This window comes from Bos taurus, chromosome 2 (genome assembly GCF_002263795.3).
Source record: "Bos taurus isolate L1 Dominette 01449 registration number 42190680 breed Hereford chromosome 2, ARS-UCD2.0, whole genome shotgun sequence".
Lineage (NCBI taxonomy): Eukaryota > Metazoa > Chordata > Mammalia > Artiodactyla > Bovidae > Bos > Bos taurus.
Window position 1 is genome coordinate 41,180,552 of NC_037329.1, and position 20,913 is coordinate 41,201,464.

The 20,913-nt window shown below is 37.3% G+C and overlaps 1 protein-coding gene across 2 annotated transcripts in view; it reads right to left on the reverse strand.

Moving 5' to 3' along the window:
* Positions 1-217: 217 nt before the first annotated feature.
* Positions 218-20,913, reverse strand: part of KCNJ3 (potassium inwardly rectifying channel subfamily J member 3) — a 198,140-nt gene continuing 177,444 nt past the window's right edge. Inside the window, exon 2 of one of the 2 annotated variants that reach the window (XM_005202435.5) lies at positions 218-3,513. In XM_005202435.5, coding sequence (XP_005202492.1) covers positions 3,508-3,513 — 6 coding nt within the window. In that variant the 3' untranslated portion in view covers positions 218-3,507. The remainder of the gene's footprint in view (positions 3,514-20,913) is intronic. The other variant, NM_001192624.1, reaches the window with a different exon arrangement.

A 20,913-nucleotide genomic window follows, 5' to 3' on the forward strand; every position in this document is an offset into this window, starting at 1 on the left:
TGATTTGAGCTCTTACAAATTCCTGAAAGGGAAACATCAGAGATTTACCTTTTATTCAGTCAATAAAATGCGTAACTTTTCACTGCTAGGAAGACCTGTCATGTACAGATTAAACAAATGTTACAGGAAATAACTTTGTTAAGAAGTCCTCCAGGAAGAAATATATGAAACTGAGATGACTTTGCTTGGAATGCCAGTGTCAAAAAAATCAGCAAAATGAGAAGAAAAAGCAATTCTTTATTTTTATCCAAATATATCAGACTTCATAATATAGTCTCAACAAAAATGTAGAGTCACCATATATCATCCAAACCAAGACATTATAAGAGTGAAAGGGAGTACTATTAATAATTACACAGGTACAACAAGTAAAAACTGGAACTCTCCTGGGTAAACCGGGACCAATGATCAACTTAGTAACAGGAGTTAAACTGCAATTACATGCAGAAATCATACCTTTCCCATATGTATGTGGGAAAGATAAAGGAATAGCAGTCACTAAGAAAAATTAATTTGGCAACAATGGTTCTCTCTCATCATTCAGGTCTCTGTTTAAATATCACCCTCTCCCCCTTCCAAAATAATCAATTATTTCACCCAATCATTTTCCACTGTGTTAGTCTGCTTTCCTTCCATTAACTGATATTTTGACTCTGAAATACTGTTATTTTTATCTCCCCTCCCCCCTCTCCAACTGATATGTGGTGTTTGAATGAGCAATGACCACCTCTGACTTAGTCATATCCAAATCTATAGGAGCTAAAAATGCCTAGAACTTAAAAGACATGCAGAATTTCATTGAATGAATGATTGAATGTATTTGGAGAGTTTATTTTTGGTCCCATTTTCCCCTTGGCACCAAAACCAAACTCAAATTGACTCTCCAAATTAAATTATGGCTTTTTAGTTTTAAGTGGTTGGACTAAATGATCTGTGCAGTGTCTTCCACTGATAACAAATATATTGTGCCCCTTGGGCCCCTTCTCGCTCTGCTACTATTTCATTTCCTGTATCCAGCAAATAAGAAATTTGGGGGTAAAGGGTTAGGTCAACCAGGTCTACTCACAGTGGATGGATGCCCAAAGTTGATCATTTTGCCAGTAACAATTCCCTGGTATATGTTTGCACCTGCAGAATTTGATTGATACAGAGGTAGCCAGAAGGTATTAATATTATTGTAGTCAATGACAGAATTGTTGATGTAATAATTTTCCAATATGAAAATCATCAAAGGATTGCTAAAAAGGGGGGAAATGGTGGGAGCCCAAACCAGCTATTAAGGATTTACATATTTATAAGGAGAAATAGATTCTGGACAGACTTTAAGTACAACACCCAAAGAAGTTTTATAGGAAAGTCCATGATATTCCAATAAGGAGCACTTATAAATTTTCATTAAAATCTCTACATTCCAAATCTTTACTTCACTTGTGTTCTTTTGAGGAATAGTTTTAATTCCCATTAATGAGTCATAAATATCAGACCTTTGGGTTAAAAAAATAGTACTGCTACACTTATTTTGGTAGGCCAGAGATCCAAGACACCAATAAATTGATTGTTTACTGAAACAAAACAAAGCAAAAAACTCACATGGGTAAAATATCTCCAAGTTATCTGATTTAAAATTCTCTCAGGTATGTACAAAACATTCTGTCTGAATTGAGTGACAGGTATGGGATAAAATAGGTTGCCCAGGTAAGGAAAAAATCTGTCCTGTTATAACAAATGCCACAAACAAGAAAATGGCATAAAATGAGAGACACAATTAGACATACATAATTTATGCATAAATATCTATCATCTATTTCATTGTGTTGTTTTGTCTACTCAAGGATTAATTATTGGTTTTTAAAATGAAAAAAGTTCGAGAAAAAGAGTGAAAAATATTACCAATTCACTCAGCTTGAAACAGGGACCATTCATTATGCAATTTCACACAGATTCCAATATATTCAATATTACTTGGCCACTGACTATTACAATGACTCAGCATTTGTTCAGAGCTCATATTTAAATTAGATCATATACCAAAGAGATTTCCAGACTTTAGTCCAGGAAAGGACCAACTCTCAAAATAAGCAATGTTTATTTTTTTCCCCAGTACTGGCAACTTTTAAAAATCATTAGAAATTGTCAGTGTATTAGTATCCTTCAAAATTTACATGTCAAATATATAATGGTTACATTTTTGCAGGGCCATAAGTAGCACATACTTGTGAGACTCCCTCATATAAAGTACAATTGAAAACCTTCCAGGTCCTTAAACAGCAGAAAACATTAAATCAGATTTTAAAATGACAAATAATTTAAGGCTAAAATATTTGGTATTAATAATTAATGCCAGAAGCTTTCCTAGCCTAATAAAGTAAACATGCACAAGAACTACAACTTTGAACAAAACATCACAATTTTATCAGATATATGTCTGTGTGTGTGTGTGTGTGTGTGTGTATATATATATGTACATATATACGTGTGTGTATATATAAAACTATGTGTACACACACATATATATATAGTTTTATCACCCTGAAAGCTATCAACTCATGTTTGGCTTAATACATATGTTAGAAATATTGTGGATAGTACCACCCCTTTAAATATATATATACATTTTCCATAATATACAATATAAATATACCATATATAAATCATGCCATAAAACTAAATGCAAAATTTGCACATTATTGCATGCTTGATGTGATAATACATGCCCATTATTAAGAACTTCCTTCTGATGTCCTCCCTTTACAACATTTTCTTTCTGCGCAGTAGCAATACTTGAAAAGGTAGGGTTCTCAAATATGCATATATGACTGGGAGAAAAAAATGTACCTTTCAAACTCCTTAGAGAGGATTACCTTATCAGCCAAATATTGGACTATTACTAAATCAAACAATAAATAATGCCTGAAGGGGTGTTTTGTTATGTGAATCTATCAGAGTTCATTTTTCTTAATTTTGCTGGAAGATTCCCTTCCATCCTGGTTGCTCCTCCTGCCATCTTTTGAAGCTTTGGTGGCAAATCAGCCACTGATTGGCTCATGGGATCAGACAACATTTTGGTGGTTTTAGATACCAGTTTTTCTTCTGAGTTGCCAGGAACTGAACTTATTCGTTGAAGTTTCATGGGCAAATCGCCCAAGCTGTAGGCTTTTTCAGAAGTTGTAGAACTCATTCTCAAGAGTTTTTTGGGAAAGTCTTCTCTTCCAGTAATTTTTTGCAGCTTAGATGGAAGTTTGGTACTAATGTCATCAAGTCCATCTAAGCATTCCACAGAGTTATGTCTTTCTTTGCTGTTAGTTATGGCTGGTGCTATTAAAGGAGATGACATAAGGAGCATTTCCTCCTGTTCTTTCACACTGTAAGGTGGGGTGGGGACTTCAAATGTTGCATGGAACTGGGAGTAATCAACTTTAAAGAATCCTTCTTCTAAGGAAATTACAGGGAAAAAACGATGACCCCAGAGAACTTCATCTTCGGTGTATGATGTTCGAGCTTGACAAGTCATCCCTGAAAGCAAAAAGAAAGTCTTTGATAAATTAGGCATAGTAGAAGCACACGTTCAGGCATTTTTCACAAAGGAATTCATTTTGCTTTCTTATTTAAGCTCTGGACTGTTTATCTGAGTAGACTGAACATAGAATATGTTCAAAGTTGTGGTGTTAATAACTTTGATACATATACTTTCTTCCCATAAAAAATGAAGGGTACATTTAGTGTTTACATTTGAAGGATAGTACGCCAAAGCATTACTAATTGTTTATTATCATAAACCAAAAGTAAAAATGGCACAGAACAGTGTCATAACGTATGTCTCTTCTGTAAGGAGGTAAGTGGAAAAAAAAATCACATAGTCATTTTCCATCATTGAAGAAGCAATATGATATATGAAACAAACAAACCTGACTTTGAATCCAAACTTTATGTCTGTGGAAACTTAAGGATATTTAGCTGAGTACAGCTTCCTTTTCTGAAGAGTAAAGCATAAAAAGCAATACCTATTTCCCAGGAATGCTATGAGTACGAAATAAAATCACTCATGTTGTTGTTTAGTCGCTAAGTTGTGTCCAACTCTTTGTGACCCCACAGACTGCAGCATGCCAGGCTTCCTTGCCCTTCTCTATCTCCTGAGTTTTGCTTAAACTCATGTCCATTGAGTTGGTAATGCCATCTAACCATTTCATCCTCTGTCACTGCCCTTTCCTCCTGCCTTCAATCTTTCCCAGCATCAGTGCCTTTTCCAGTCATTTGGCTGTTCCCATCAGGTGGCCAAAATATTGGACCTTCAGCTTCAGCATCAATCAGTCCTTCCAATGAATATTCAGAGTTGATTTCCTCTAGGATTGACTGGTTTGATCTCCTCGCAGTCCAAGAGACTCTCAAGAGTCTTCTCGAGCACACTTTGAAAGCATTAATTCTTCAGTGCTCAGATTTTTTTATGGTCCAAATCTCACATCTGTACATGACTACTGGAAAAACCATAGCTTTGATTATACGGAACTTTGTTGGCAAAGTGAGGTCTCTGCTTTTTAATATGCTGTCTAGGTTTATCATAGCTTTCCTTCCATGGAGCAAGCATCTTTTAATTTCATGGCTGCAGTCACCATCCACTGTGATTTTGGAACCCAAGAAAATAAAATCTGTCACTGTTTCTACTTTTCCCCACCCATTTGCCATGAAGTGATGCAACCGGATGCCATGATCTTAATATTGTGAATGTTGAATTTAAGTCAGCTTTCACTCACATTTTTTCACCAGGTGAGCCCCAAAGTACTCATGCTGCTGCTGCTAAGTCGCTTCAGTCGTGTCCGACTCTGTGCGACCCCATAGACGGCAGCCCACCAGGCTCCCCCGTCCCTGGGATTCTCCAGGCAAGAACACTGGAGTGGGTTGCCATTTCCTTCTCCAATGCATGAAAGGGAAAAGTGAAAGTGAAGTCACTGAAATGTAAAACATATCTTATAATGTCTAAAAATGGTTGCCTTTTATAAATGAGAGCATGATAAGCATCACAAGTATTTGTTAAATGAATAAAAGTTGAAAACATTTCTGTTGCATAATGTAAAGTTACTGTAGTGATTCCCATCTTCTGGACCTTTAAGGCCAGAATGAACTTTTGCTCAAGTTTTAGAAACCTATAAAATCAGTACTCTAGGCCACTGTGATGTTACAAGTTCTATTCTTGGTATAAAAGCTTTGGAAACTCGATGCTGCATATAAGATGTGAAATGTTGCTATTTGTATATTAATATTATGTTGCTTGGATATCATTTACCTTATGCTACTCTGATTTACTCAGCTCTGGTCTCATAAATCATATGTTAAGACTGAGTTACTGTTAATTCAGTCAACTTCAATATTCCTTTGTGAAGATTGGAAATATATGAATAAATTAAAGCCATAGATTTCAGTTTTATATTTATCAAAAGGTACAATTTTCTGTATCATTTGCAAAAGTCGTTACTGTCCTCTAGCTTTACTATCAGACTTCTATTAAAGGCTATTAAAGTGTAAAATAAAAGATGAATTTTAAAAATGCATCTCTTCAGTAGTTAAGTATAATTTAAACAAGTAATGACAGTTTTTCTTTCATTTCTATTCTTTCTTTGCCACTTTATAAATAATTTCTATTGTGTTTAAGCCTGGAATAGTTTGGATAAAGAGATATTCCTTTTTCCCCCCGACTAGTAATCACACATATAATACTAAGAATGAAGATAAAAGGCATAATTCAAAAATCATATTGAAGAGAAATTAAATCCTTCACTGAAATCCTTCCAAAATCTTATCTTATAATTATTATCAGTTCTATATGACCAGGAAATCAGTTGTTATGACAAATATATTGGTTTTCTCCAGAAAGCTTTTAAAGAAACTTATGTAGAAAATAAATGCCCATCTCAGGCACTATGTGAGGTGCTCTCTCTCCATATTATCTCTAATCATCAATATTATCTTGCTAAGAAAATCTTCTTATGTCCATTTTAAAGATAAGGAATGTAGTTCTCAGACAGATTAAATTTCTTGCCCTCCTAGTACATAGATCTAGGCAGCTGAAAAGAAAAGATGTCAGTATTATTCTAACTGATGTTTTTGTTGTTGTTTTTACTTTGCCATGATGTCTCTGTTATTTTAGTTAGGAACCTGATTCTAAACAACTTATCAATCTCACCGTTATGGTGTATATCTAATAGCGATCCAATATTAGTTTTCATAATCTTTATCATATCAAGAATAGCCCCCAGAAATATTTATTTATTTAAGCTGTGCTGGGTCTTTGTTAATATGCAGGTATTCCTCTAGTTGCCATGAGTGGGGGCCCCTCTGTAGCTGTGGTGCATGAGTTTCTCATTGCGGTGGCTTCTCTTGTTGTGGAGGGCATGCTGTCTTCAGCGGCTGTGGTGTGTGGGCTCAGCGGCTGTGGTTCTCAGGCTCTTGAGCACAGGTTCAATAGTTGAGGTGCACAGGCTTAGTTGTTCCATGGCATGTGGGATCCTCTAAGACCAGGGATAGAACCTGTGTCTCCTGCACTGGTGGGTGGATTCTTAACCACTGAACCACCAGGGAAGCACTCCCACCTCCAGAAATATGTACAGTGAAAATAACAAAATAGCTTAAAAATGATTTGTACATTTTATAGACATGCACACAGTAAGTAGTATTCTGTATTTCAAACATTTCTAGCCTCTGACTAAATATTTCATGACAAAAAATTATAGATCATCACTTATTTAAAATGATAAAATATGTATTTCCTGATATATCTACTTGGTTTAATTTCAAGATGTTTAAATATTGAACAAACGACTTAGAAAAACAAATACTGATGTTCTTATCCATTAGTATCAATATAGGAATATTAAAGTGAGTTGCTGCTGCTGCTAAGTCGCTTCGGTCATGTCTGACTCTGTGCGACCCCATAGACGGCAGCCCACCAGGCTCCTCTGTCCCTGGGATTCTCCAGGCAAGAACACTGGAGTGGGTTGCCATTTCCTTCTCCAATGCATGAAAGTGAAAAGTGAAAGTGAAGTCGCTCAGTCATGTCCGACTCTTCGCGACCCCATGGACTGCAGCCTACCAGGTTCCTCTGTCCATGGGATTTTCCAGGCAATAGTACTGGAGTGAGTGAGTAAATACCTTTTATTTGTTTAGTTTAAAAGTACCCTTTAATTTCTTTTTAAGAGCAATCATTCTCATGAATTCTTTATGAAAAGTTTCCAGTCTGGGGTATTAATTTAAATTAAAGAAAAATTATTATAAAAATATACTTATTAAGTGACAGTACTTCCCTTACAACCTCATTTTAATTTTAAAAACACACCACTGAAAATTGATAGTGGATGGGATTATCTGACAAGAGGGCAGATATAACTAACTCGGTATTTACTTTTGTAACATAGACCTGTGTGCTTGTCCTTTGATCACTATAAATGCATGTATATATTAACAGCTGAAGTAAATTCATATCATGAACTTTGTTTGATTATTTCTAACAATAGAGTACATACTGAAACAAAATTTGATTCCTATCACCATCTAAGCCCATATTTAGTGACACTTTTTTAACATTAGGAAAGGTCTATGAAATTAAAAAAATCAAAATTCTGTCTCCATTACTTATTATAATATACAGCATTGCTGATCCTCAATGCCTACCCTGAGTTGTTTATTATGAACTTATCAGAAATCAGAGAGAGAAACTTAAATGGAAGGAAAAAAATAGGGAAATAAAATCTTGTAAAGATTTCACTTTGAGGAAACAGGACTGATAAGGGTGATGTGACATCTACAATGGAAACAGGTATTTCAATTTCAGATATTTGTTTGCATAAAAATACCTGTAAGCTTTGTTACTAAAATGCCGGTGGTTAATTCTGACTGAAAAAAAAAAACAGTGGTAATTTTATTCTACTACATGAAGCTGACTTTACTTCCTTCCATAGGGAACTAATACTTGTGAGGCAACATCTTTATATAATTGAAAAATATATAAATTTGGCTTCCTAATACACTACTAAACAGCTTGTAGAAATCACTAAAAGCTCTCTGAGCTTCAGTTTACTCTTCTACGTAGTAAGGATAACAGTATCCTCTGAGCTATTGAGAGTTTGAGATAAGTGAAGTGTCTAAAACAGTGCTTGGTATTAGACATTGCTCTATCATAACTATTTATTTTAAATCACTCTGCGGGTGATCCTTTGCATTTATGTTTTTCCTAGACATTAGTGATAAATCATTATTATAACTGGACAATTTTGACATATTAGTAATTTGTCCCATATTAGTAATATAGAACGGAGAAGGCAATGGCACCCCACTCCAGTACTCTTGCCTGGAAAATCCCATGGACAGAGGAGCCTGGTAGGCTGCAGTCCAGGGGGTCATGAAGAGTCAGACATGACTGAGCAAATTCACTTTCACTTTTCAGTTTCATGCACTGGAGAAGGAAATGGCAACCCACTCGTGTTCTTGCCTGGAGAATCCCAGGGACAGGGGAGCCTGGTGGGCTGCCGTCTATGGGGTCGCACAGAGTCGGACATGACTGAAGTGACTTAGCAGCAGCAGTAATATAGGAAATTTACTTAAAAATTGCTAGGCATCACACTGCAATTTTCTTTTGAAATGGTGAATTAAATACCTGAAATATTTAAAATGCAGAAAAAGATATATTACTCATCTTCCCAATTTTTAGGGTTTCTCAACATTTTCCACCTAATTATCTAGAATAGCAGAGGAGACTAAGAGTGAAAACTTGCAGTATACTAAAAAGGCCTTGACAAGGTAACTGACTACAATCCACTATAAACTTTGGTAATGAAGGACATTTGCCAGCACTTTAACCTTTGTCTGTTCTTCTTCTGTTCCTTGGTGGGTCATGGTGGAAAGGTCTGACAGAATGTTGTCCACTAGAGAATGGAATGGCAAACCACTTCAGTATTCTTGCCTTGAGAACCCATGAACAGTATGAAAAGGCAAAAAGATAGGTTACTAAAAGAGGAACTCCCCAGGTCAGTAGGTGCCCAATATGCTACTGGAGATCATTGGAGAAATAATTCCAGAAAGAATGAAGGGATGGAGCCAAAGCAAAAATAATACCCAGCTGTGGATGTGACTGGTGATAGAATCAAGGTCCGATGCTGTAAAGAGCAATATTGCATAGGAACCTGGAATGTCAGGTCCATGAATCAAGGCAAATTGGAAGTGGTCAAAACAGGAGATGGCAAGAGTGAACGTTGACATTCTAGGAATCAGCGAACTAAAATGGACTGGAATGGGTGAATTTAACTCAGATGACCGTTATATCTACTACTGCGGGCAGGAATCCCTTAGAAGAAATGGAGTAGCCATCATGGTTAACAAAAGAGTCTGAAATGCAGTACTTGGATGCAATCTCAAAAACAACAGAATGATCTCTGTTCGTTTCCAAGGCAAACCATTCAATATCACAGTAATCCAAGCCTATGCCCCAACCAGTAACGCTGAAGAAGCTGAAGTTGAACAAGTCTATGAAGACCTACAAGACCTTTTAGAACTAACACCCAAAAAAGATGTCCTTTTCATTATAGGGGACTGGAATACAAAAGTAGGAAGTCAAGAAACACCTGGAGTAACAGGCAAATTTGGCCTTGGAATACGGAATGAAGCAGGGCAAAGACTAATCGAGTTTTGCCAAGAGAACACAGTGGTCATAGCAAACACCCTCTTCCAACAACACAAGAGAAGACTCTACACATGGACATCACCAGATGGTCAACACCAAAATCAGATTGATTATATTCTTTGCAGCCAAAGATTGGAGAAGCTGTATACAGTCAGCAAAAACAAGACTGGGAGCTACTGAGGCTCAGATCATGAACTCCTTATTGCCAAATCCAGACTTAAATTGAAGAAAGTAGGGAAAACTACTAGACCATTCAGGTATGACCTAAATAAAATCCCTTATGATTATACAGTGGAAGTGAGAAATAGATTTAAGGGACTAGATCTGATAGATAGAGTGCTTGATGAACTATGGAATGAGGTTCATAACATTGTACAGGAGACAGGGATCAAGACCATCCCCATGGAAAAGAAATGCAAAAAAGCAAAACAGCTGTCTGGGGAGGCCTTACAAATAGCTGTGAAAAGAAGAGAAGCAAAAAACAAAGGAGAAAATGAAAGATATAAGCATCTGAATGCAGAGTTCCAAAGAATAGCAAGAAGAGATAAGAAAGCCTTCTTCAGCGATCAATGCAAAGAAATAGAGGAAAACAACAGAATGGGAAAGACTAGAGATCTCTTCAAGAAAATTAGAGATACCAAGGGAACATTTCATGCAAAGATGAGCTCTATAAAGGACAGAAATGGTATGGACCTAACAGAAGCAGAAGATATTAAGAAGAGGTGGCAAGAATACAAAGAAGACCTATACAAAAAAGACCTTCACAACCAAGATAATCATGATGGTGTGATCACTCACCTAGAGCCAGACATCCTGGAATGTGAAGTCAAGTGGGCCTTAGAAAGCATCACTATGGGTTTTCAAACTAAGATGGCGGAGGAGTAGGACAGGGAGAACACTTTCTCCCCCACAAATTCATCAAAAGAACATTTAAACACCAAGTAAATTCCACAAAACAACTTCTGAATGCCGGCAGAGGACATCAGGCACCCAGAAAAGCAATCCAAGTCTTCGAAAGGAGGTAGGAAAAAATATAAAAGACAAAAAAAAGGGACAAAAGAGGGAGGGGACAGAGTTCCATCTCGGGAAGGGAGTCTTAAAAAGAGAGAAGTTTCCAAACACCAGGAAACCTTCTCACTGCCTAATCTGTGCCGAGCCTTGGAAGCACAGAGGGCAATATAACAGGGAGGAAAAATAAATAAACAATTAAAACCCACACATTGCGAGCCCTATAGTAACTCCCCCAGCGGAGAAGCAGTGCAGATGCCTGCAATCGCCATTAGCAAGCGGGGGCTGGGCAGGGAGGCGCGGCGCGGGCTGCATCACAAGAATCTGGCCTGAATACCCCTAGCGCTATCTGAGGGAAATAATTTGTGCTAGCAAACCAGACTGTGGGATATCTACCATGTGAAAAGCCAGCCCTAACCTATGACACCGCCAGGCCTGCGCACGGAACAAAGGACTGAACAGAGATAGCCAGCGGCAGACCATCCCCCTCCAGTGATAGGCAGCCAGAGCCGGAAGGGGACAATCGCAGCCCCAGAGAGACATTATCTATAAAACTGTAAGCAGGCTTCTTTGCTAACTAAAACTTCTTGGGGGTCTGGACAGTCAACATCTGCTTGAGAAGGTGTGCCAGTGCACACCTAGATAACTGAGCAGCGGGGAGGCGATAAGTCGCAGCAATCGCGTGCGCCAAACACCTCATCACCTGAACTGCTCGGATCTGGGAAGGGCACAAAACACAGGCCCAACCGAGAGTATGCACCTCTGAGGACTACCCGAGTGCCTGAACCTGAGCGGCTTGGACCTGGGAAGTACAGGCAGCCCAGGGCCGGCCGCGGATGGTTCCCGGCGGAGCAACCTAGAGCCTGAGCAGTGTGGGAAGAGAGGCTACACGCGCCGTGAATGGGGGGCAGACCCAGTGTGGCTGAGGTACTGCGAGCACACGCCAGTGTTATTTGTTTGCAGCATCCCTCCCTCCCTCCCCTCAGCGCGACTGAACAAGTGAGCCTAAAAAAAAAAAAAAGTGTCCTCCACCATCCCCTTTGTGTCAGGGCGGAAACCAGACACTGAAGAGACCAGCAAACAGAAGAAGCTATAACAGAGGGAACTGCCTTGGAAGCTAAAGGCAATAGATTAAAACCCTGTGGTTACTACCAACTACATAGGAAGGGGGCCTATAGATCTTGAGAAATATAAGTCGGACCAAGGAACTAGCCAAAAATGAACTGAACCCACAATATTCACAACAAAACCAGAGAAAGTCCTAGATATATTTTTACTATTTGTACGATCATTCTTTCTTTTTTTTTTAATTATTTTTTTAATTAAAAAAAAATTTTTAAGTCTTCTATTATTCCTTTAATTTCCACTTTTATAACCGATTACTTTGCAAAAAAAAAAAAAAAAAGAAGACCCTATTTTTTTTAAAGCAAACTTCATATATATTTTTTTTTTTATAATTTTTTTGACCTTTTTTGACCTTTTTTTTCCTTCTTTTCTTTAACATTGTATTTTTGAAATTCCAAACTCTACTCTAGATTTTTAATTTTAGCTTTTTGGTATTTATTATCAATTTTGTACCTATAGTTTTTTTTTTTTTTTAATAATTTCTGTGACCCTTTTTTCTTTTTTCTTTTTCTTTTTCTCTGTTTCTTTCTCTTCTTCTTTTAAATAACACTGTATATCTGAAATTCCAAACTCTACTCTAGATTTTTAATTTATGCTTTTTGGTATTTGTTATCAATTTTGTACCGGTATTTTTTTTTATAATTTACGCGACTTTGTTTGTTCTTTTTTTTTCTCTCTTTCTTTTTCTTCTTCTTTTTTTAACATTGTATTTTTGAAATTCCAAACTCTACTCTAGATTTTTAACTTTTGCTTTTTGGTATTAGTTATCAATTTTGTACCTATATTTTCTTTATAATTTTCGTGGCCTTGTTTGTTTTTGTTTGTTCGTTTTTTCTCTCTTTCTTTTCCTTCTTCTTTTCTTTAACATTGTATTTTTAAAATTCCAAACTCTACTCTAGATTTTTAATTTTAGCTTTTATGTATTTGTTACCAATTTTGTACCTTTAAGAACCCAATCTTCAGTACCCATTTTTCACTAGGGAGCGAGATTACTGGCTTAACTGCTCTCTCTCCCTTTGGACTCTCCTTTTTCTCCACCAGGTCGCCTGTGTCTCCTCCCTAACCCCTCTCTACTCTACCCAACTCTGTGAATTTCTGTGTGTTCCAGACGGTGGAGAACACTTAGGGAACTGATTACTGGCTGGATCTGTCTCCCTCCTTTTCATTCCCCCCATTTATCCTCCTGGCCACCTCTGCCACCTTCCTCCTTCTTCTCTTCTCTGTATAACTCTGTGAACAACTCTGAGCGGTCCAGTTGTGGGGTGCACATAAGGAAGAGATTACTGAATAGCCCACTCTCTCCTCTATTGATTCCACCTTATCTCATTTGGGTCACCTCTAACTCCCTCCTCACTCTTCTCCATATAACGCTGTGAACCTCTCTGGGTGAAACAAGTTTCAGGGCAAGACATACCAAGCAAATTCTCCAGCAGCAAGGAACACAGCCCTGAGCTCCAAGATACAGGCAGCCCAAAGTCACCCCAAAACCATAGACATCCCATAACTCATTACTGGACATTTCATCGCACTCCAGAGAGAAGAAATACAGCTCCACCCACCAGAACACCGACACAAGCTTCCCTAACCAAGAAACCTTGACAAGCCACCTGTACAAACTCACACAGAGCGAGGAAATGCCACAATAAAGAGAACTCCACAAACTGCCAGAATCCAGAAAGGACACTCCAAACTCAGCAATTTAAACAAGATGAAGAGACAGAGGAATACCCAGCGGATAAAGGAACAGGATAAATGCCCACCAAACCAAACAAAAGAGGAAGAGATAGGGAATCTACCTGATAAAGAATTCCGAATAATGACAGTGAAATTGATCCAAAATCTTGAAAACAAAATGGAATCACAGATAAATAGCTTGGAGACAAAGATTGAGAAGATGCAAGAAAGGTTTAACAAGGACCTAGAAGAAATAAAAGAGAGTCAATATACAATGAATAATGCAATAAATGAAATTAAAAACACTCTGGAGGCAACAAATAGTAGAATAACAGAGGCAGAAGATAGGATTAGTGAATTAAAGATAGAATGGTAGAAATAAATGAATCAGAGAGGATAAAAGAAAAACGAATTAAAAGAAATGAGGACAATCTCAGAGACCTCCAGGACAATATTAAATGCTACAACATTCGAATCATAGGGGTCCCAGAAGAAGAAGACAAAAAGAAAGACCATGAGAAAATACTTGAAGAGATAATAGTTGAAAACTTCCCTAAAATGGGGAAGGAAACAATCACCCAAGTCCAAGAAACCCAGAGAGTCCCAAACAGGATAAACCCAAGGCGAAACACCCCAAGACACATATTAATCAAATTAACAAAGATCAAACACAAAGAACAAATATTAAAAGCAGCAAGGGAAAAACAACAAATAACACACAAGGGAATTCCCGTAAGGATAACAGCTAATCTTTCAATAGAAACTCTTCAAGCCAGGAGGGAATGGCAAGACATACTTAAAGTGATGAAAGAAAATAGCCTACAGCCCAGATTATTGTACCCAGCAAGGATCTCATTCAAATATGAAGGAGAAAGCATCACTGTGAACAAAGCTAGTGGAGGTGATGGAATTCCATTTGAGCTATTCCAAATCCTGAAAGATGATTCTGTGAAAATGCTGCACTCAATATGCCAGCAAATTTGGATAACTCAGCAGTGGCCACAGGACTGGAAAAGGTCAGTTTTCATTCCAATCCCAAAGAAAGGCAATGCCAAAGAATGCTCAAACTACCGCACAATTGCACTCATCTCACACCCTAGTAAAGTAATGCTCAAAATTCTCCAAGCCAGGTTTCAGCAATATGTGAACCGTGAACTTCCTGATGTTCAAGCTGGTTTTAGAAAAGGCAGGAGAACCAGATATCAAATTGCCAACATCCACTGGATCGTCGAAAAAGCAAGAGAGTTCCAGAAAAACATCTATTTCTGCTTTATTGACTATGCCAAAGCCTTTGACTGTGTGGATCACAATAAATTGTGGAAAATTCTGAAAGAGATGGGAATACCAGACCACCTGACCTGCTGCTTGAGAAACCTATAGCAGGTCAGGAAGCAACGGTTAGAACTGGACATGGAACAACAGACTGGTTCCTATAGGAAAAGGAGGACGTCAAGGCTGTATATTGTCACCCTGCTTATTTAACTTCTATGCAGGGTACATCATGAGAAACACTGGGCTGGAAGAAGCACAAGCTGGAATCAAGATTGCCGGGAGAAATATCAGTAACCTCAGATATGCAGATAACACCACCCTTATGGCAGAAAGTGAAGAGGAACTAAAAAGCCTCTTGATCAAAGTGAAAGAGGACAGTGAGAAAGTTGACTTAAAGCTCAACATTCAGAAAACAAAGATCATGCATCCAGTCCCATCACTTCATGGGAAATAGATGGGGAAACAGTGTCAGACTTCTTTATTTTGGGGGCTCCAAATTCACTGCAGATGGTGATTGCAGCCATGAAATTGAAAGATGCTTACCCCTTTGAAAGAAAGTTATGACCAACCTAGATTGCATATTCAAAAGCAGAGACATTACATTGCCAACAAAGGCCCATCTAGTCAAGGCCATGGTTTTTCCAGTGGTCATGTATGGATGTGAGAGTTGGACAGTGAAGAAAGCTGAGCACCAAAGAATTGATGCTTTTGAACTGTGGTGTTGGAGAAGACTCTTGAGAGTCCCTTGGACTGCAAGGAGATCCAACCAGTCCATTCTAAAAGAAATTGGACCTGGGTATTCTTTGGAAGGAATGCTGCTAAAGCTGAAACTCCAGTACTTTGGCCACCTCATGCGAAGAGTTGACTCATTGGAAAAGACTCTCATGCTGGGAGGGATTGGGGGCAGGAGGAGAAGGGGACGACAGAGGATGAGATGGCTGGATGGCATCACTGACTCAATGGACATGAGTTTGGGTAAACTCTGGGAGTTGGTAATGGACAGGGAGGCCTGGCATGCTGCGATTCATGGTGTCACAAAGAGTCAGACAGAACTGAGAGACTGAACTGACTGACACAAATATCAGAAATTTCCAATTCAACAACATCATTTTTTAAAAATCTGGTTTCACCTCAGAATATTAATGTACAATCAACATCTGGATAATGACATTATAAACTGAATAACAGGAAAATGTCTATGATGGTCAGTCTGCAGTTTAGACAATGTGCTAAGACATAATTGATAAACTACTTCTTTTTACAATTATCCCAAATAAGTAACATCCAAAACGATGTTGAAAAAAAAAATAGAATACCGAATCCAAGAGATGTTTGAATGTAAACATAACTATGTTTTCTAAGAACATTATATATCATAGTATTCTTCCTTCTTGAAGGCTTTAACTTATGATATTCCTGTTCCCAGCCAAATTATTTAAAAATAATCCATGCTTGGAATCGTAATTACAAATGTCATTTGAATCAAAATAAATGCAGGTGAAAAGATACTATCTGATTGCGCCTCTTAACTTGCAATGCAACTGTTTGCATGTTTTAACCAGATTCCAGACTTGAACAAATGTGATGAAAATCAACACGAGCTCATCTCTGTGGAAACTGGCAAAGCAACAGATGCTGCTTTAACTGGAAATAGCTGGGACTTTTGAATCCTGAGATGAAAAACATTTTGTGAAAAAATGACTTATCTGTTCATTGATTCATGGACAAAGAAACTATATATTATTTTAAAATTTATTCCAAAGTCAGTGTTTTAACTTAAAATGATAGAGGCAATGTAGTCTAATCTTTTTATTTTTGACTTTTCTTTTTCCTGATTCTGCTTTTATATCACTAAGTTCATTTCCTTAACTAAATTGAATGTTCATTCAGATAAGAAGTATGAAAGCTTTTAAAGTAAAAATGGTAAAGTGAGTTGTTACCTGATAAGTCTTTAATTAAACTATCAGAATATTTCTAAGTTAGCTGTCCTCTGTCGCTTCTTCTGGACAGAGGTGATGCATACGTCACCTACATGCAGTGAGTATGTGATAGTTAAATACAGTATTACCACAGTCTAAGGTGAGTGGGTGCTGTGATGCAAAATTATCAAATAATCAATAACTTCTGCACAGTGGAAGCTTAACCTAAACCTTACTCAATATAGAAGTTATTGAGAGAGAAAGAGGGGTGGAGGGTTAGAAATTCTTCAGTAATGGTGGTTGTGACTGTGTTTTATCATGTGTGAAATAAAAAGAAAGACAAAAGCAGAACTCCTTTAAATAAGCCATGACATAATAATAATAATAAATAACATTGCTATAAGGCTTACTGTGTGTCAAATATCATTCTAATCATTTTTCAGAATCTTCACAACTCCTTAAAGAAAGTATGTGAACCTCAGCTCTACCACTAATTAACGTATGATCTTAAAAAAATCTACTAAATCTCTTAAACTTCAATTTCATCATATGTAAAATTAAAGACACTTGCTCCTTGGAAGAAAAGCTCTGACCAACCTAGACAGTGTAATAAAACCAGAGACATTACCTTGTTGACAAAGGTCCATCTAGTCAAAACTATGGTTTTTCCAGTACTCGTGTATGGATGTGAGAGTTGGACAAAGGAAGGCTGAGTGCCAAAGAATTGATGCTTTTGAACTGTGGTATTGGAGAAGACTCTTGAGAGTCCTTTGGACTACAAGGAGATCAAACCAGTCAGTCCTAAAGGAAATCAACCCTGAATATTCATTGGAAGGACTGATGCTGAAGCTCCAACACTTTGGCCATCTGATGTGAAGAGCCAGCTCATTAGAAAAGACCATGATGCTGGGAAAGACTGAGGGCAAGAGGAGAAGGGGATGACAGAGGACGAGATGGTTGGACGGCATCACCAACTCAATGGACATGAGTTTGAGCGAGCTCTGGGAGATGATGAAGGACAGGGAAGCCTGGTGTTCTGCAGTCCATAGGGTTGCAACAACTGAGTGACTGAACAAATGATTACACCTGAATATTCTGAGAATTAAATGAAATTAATTAATAAATATATATAATTAAGTTATATTTATGTAACTTACATGTATAATTAGATTGTATATATAATTATATATATAATTATAATTATAAAATATATATATATAGCTTGTGCAATAAAAATTTGTCACTTTCATCCACAAGACTTACAGGCTATACAACTCTACAAACTTCATTATACATTTATACACACAGCTGAAATATTTAGCAAAGTTACAACTTTTTGTTTCTTAATTCTATCCTCTTTGTCTATTTTTTCTTTAAATTGGCAGTGGTTTTTATAACTGAGTTGACTAATAGCTTAGCATGTCATGTGCTATGAAAGTGAAGTGAAAGTTGCTCAGTCATGTCCGACTCTTTGTGATCCCATGGATTATACAGTCTGTGGAATTTTCCAGGCCAGAATACTGGAGTGGGGAGCCTTTCCTTTCTCCAAAGGATCTTCCCAACCCAGGGATCCAACCCAGGTCTCCCACATTAAAGGCGGATTCTTTACCAGCTGAGCCACCAGGGAAGCCCAAGAATACTGGAGTGGGTAGCCTATCTCTTCTCCAGCTGATTTTCCCAACCCAGGAATCAAACTGGGGTCTCCTGAACTGCAGGTGGATTCTTTACCAGCTGAGCTATCAGGGAAGCCCATGTGCTATATCACAAAGTAATTTTCTAGTCTGCCCTATGCACTGCTCTGAGGATTACTGAATAAGGTCTGTAGCTGTGCCATTCCTAAAGTACTTCCAAAATTTCACCCATCACCCAAGATGTAACAACTGTAAAGCTCACTTGGCATTCTCTGCATTCTCCCTATTGTGTTGCACTGAGCTGAACTCTAAAGGATAAAGGTTCTGGGGAAGCATATGATGTTTGGGGCTTTATCTTGTTTACAAAACATAAAGACCCTGTGTACACTGCTACTCAATAAGACTAAAGTCATGGCATCAGGCTCTTCTGTGATATATGTTGCAAAGGTCCTAAGAATACATCATTGGCTTCCAGAATCTGCAGTTTTCAAAAAGATGGATGTCTTTAAAGCTCAGCATATTTTGATCAGACAGACTTTGGTAAGATGTTGCTGGCATACATTCAACCAAATATTATCCTCTATTATTTACAAGCACTTGGTCTTACAATGTGCTCACAGACATCAAATTGCTATTATTGCCTAAGTTAGGTCAAAGTCCAATAATTAAATAAATAAAAACAAGAAGAAAAAAACAATTATACTTGTTAGAGAATAAAGTGTGAATAGGACATTTAGCAATAAATGTTTAAAATGAATTACTTTAGATTTCTGAGTTCCCAGAAGAACAAAAGAAAATAAAATATGTTTTTATCCAATTCCAACAGAACAAAATGTTAGCTTCCCAGAAAGGAATATAAGTGCAGGTCCTAAGGGTCAATGGCAGAAGGAATATATGATGCAGAATGCATTACCATACTGATGAAAATATAGTTAAGAGAATCAGGGTGATATTAAGTAAAAGGACATGGGTCTTGAATATAAACAAGACTGTTGCTGTTTTAACCACTTATTAGTAAGGCCTTGCGGAGAAGGCAATGGGTTTCCCATTCCAGTACTCTTGCCTGGAAAATCCCATGGATGGAGAAGCCTGGAAGCCTGCAGTCAATGGGGTTGCTGAGGGTCGGACACGACTGAGCAACTTCATTTCCACTTTTCACTTTGATGCATTGGAGAAGGAAATGGAAACCCACTCCAGTGTTCTTGCCTGGAGAATCCCAGGGACAGGAAAGTCTGGTGGGCTGCTGTCTATGGGGTCGCACAGAATCAGACACAACTGAAGTGACTTAGAAGCAGCAGTAGCAGTAAGGCCTTGGGCATACTATTTTAATGATCTGAATTTTGATTACTAAAAAGAAAACAACAGTAATAAGGGATAATAATATATCAAGGATAATAATATTTATAAGGCTATTATGATTATAAGATATTATCTAGCTGATGAGTTTACCATATATCTGATAAAAATAAAGGTTCAATAATTGGTAGCTATTATCAAGTATTATTATTATTATTAGTGTTCCAACTAGATAAAGGATCATTTTATTTCAATTCTTTAGTGAACATTTCCTTAGAATCAACTCAAGGTAAATGAAATAATTTTCATCTTGTTTCTATTAATCTGATATATTCCAGGTTGTTTATATTTATCTAGAGTATGAGGAAAGATCTATTAATGCATACATAATAAAGTGAGTCAAGTCTAGCACAGTTAACCTGGACTGCCCTGCACAAATGTGACTAACTTTACAGCAGTAATAATTCCCCTCAAAATACAATTAAATTCTCTACTTTGTTGACAAGGCACTATCTTCAGCTCTCCACACTCACTTCATATAGAAGCACTGCAGATTTTAAAGGATATATTTTCAAATGATTATCATTCCTTTAATTAACTGGAAATGTTCAATTCTTGCATATCTTTTTATATTTTTCCTTTACAGCATTTATTAAACATTCTTTCTTGCATAGAGAATCAAAGCTAACTAAATCCATTCATGCTATTGTTTTCACCTGTTAAGATATGATTTTTAGCTTCTGAAATATCTTAATAGTATAGGTATAATGCAACCTAATTACTGTTAGGAATATACCAATGTATAGGAAAGTACCCTATTAGACTGAAATCATAAAAGATACTTTTCAAAGGGAAAAATGTAATAGATTTTTAGCTTAAAAGAAAACAGAATACCTTTCAGATAATTCTGGAAGAAATAGAGGGAAACAATAGAATGGGAAACACTAGAGATTTCTTCAAGAAAATTAGAGATACCAAGAGAACATTTCATGCAAAGATGGGCACAATAAAGGACACAAATGGTATGGACCTAACAGAAGCATAATGTATTAATTAAACGTGGCAAGAATACACAGAAGAATTATACCAAAAAAGATCTTAGTGACCCAGATGACAACAATGGTATGGCCGTTCACCTAGAGCCAAACATCCTAGAATGTGAAGTCAAGTGGGTCTTAGAAACATCAGTAGTAACAAAGCTAATGGAGGTGATGGAATTCCAGTGGAACTATTTAAAATCCTACATGATGATGCTGTGAAAGTGCTGCACTCAATAGGCCAGCAAATTTGGAAAACTCAGCAGTGGCTACAGGACTGGAAAAGG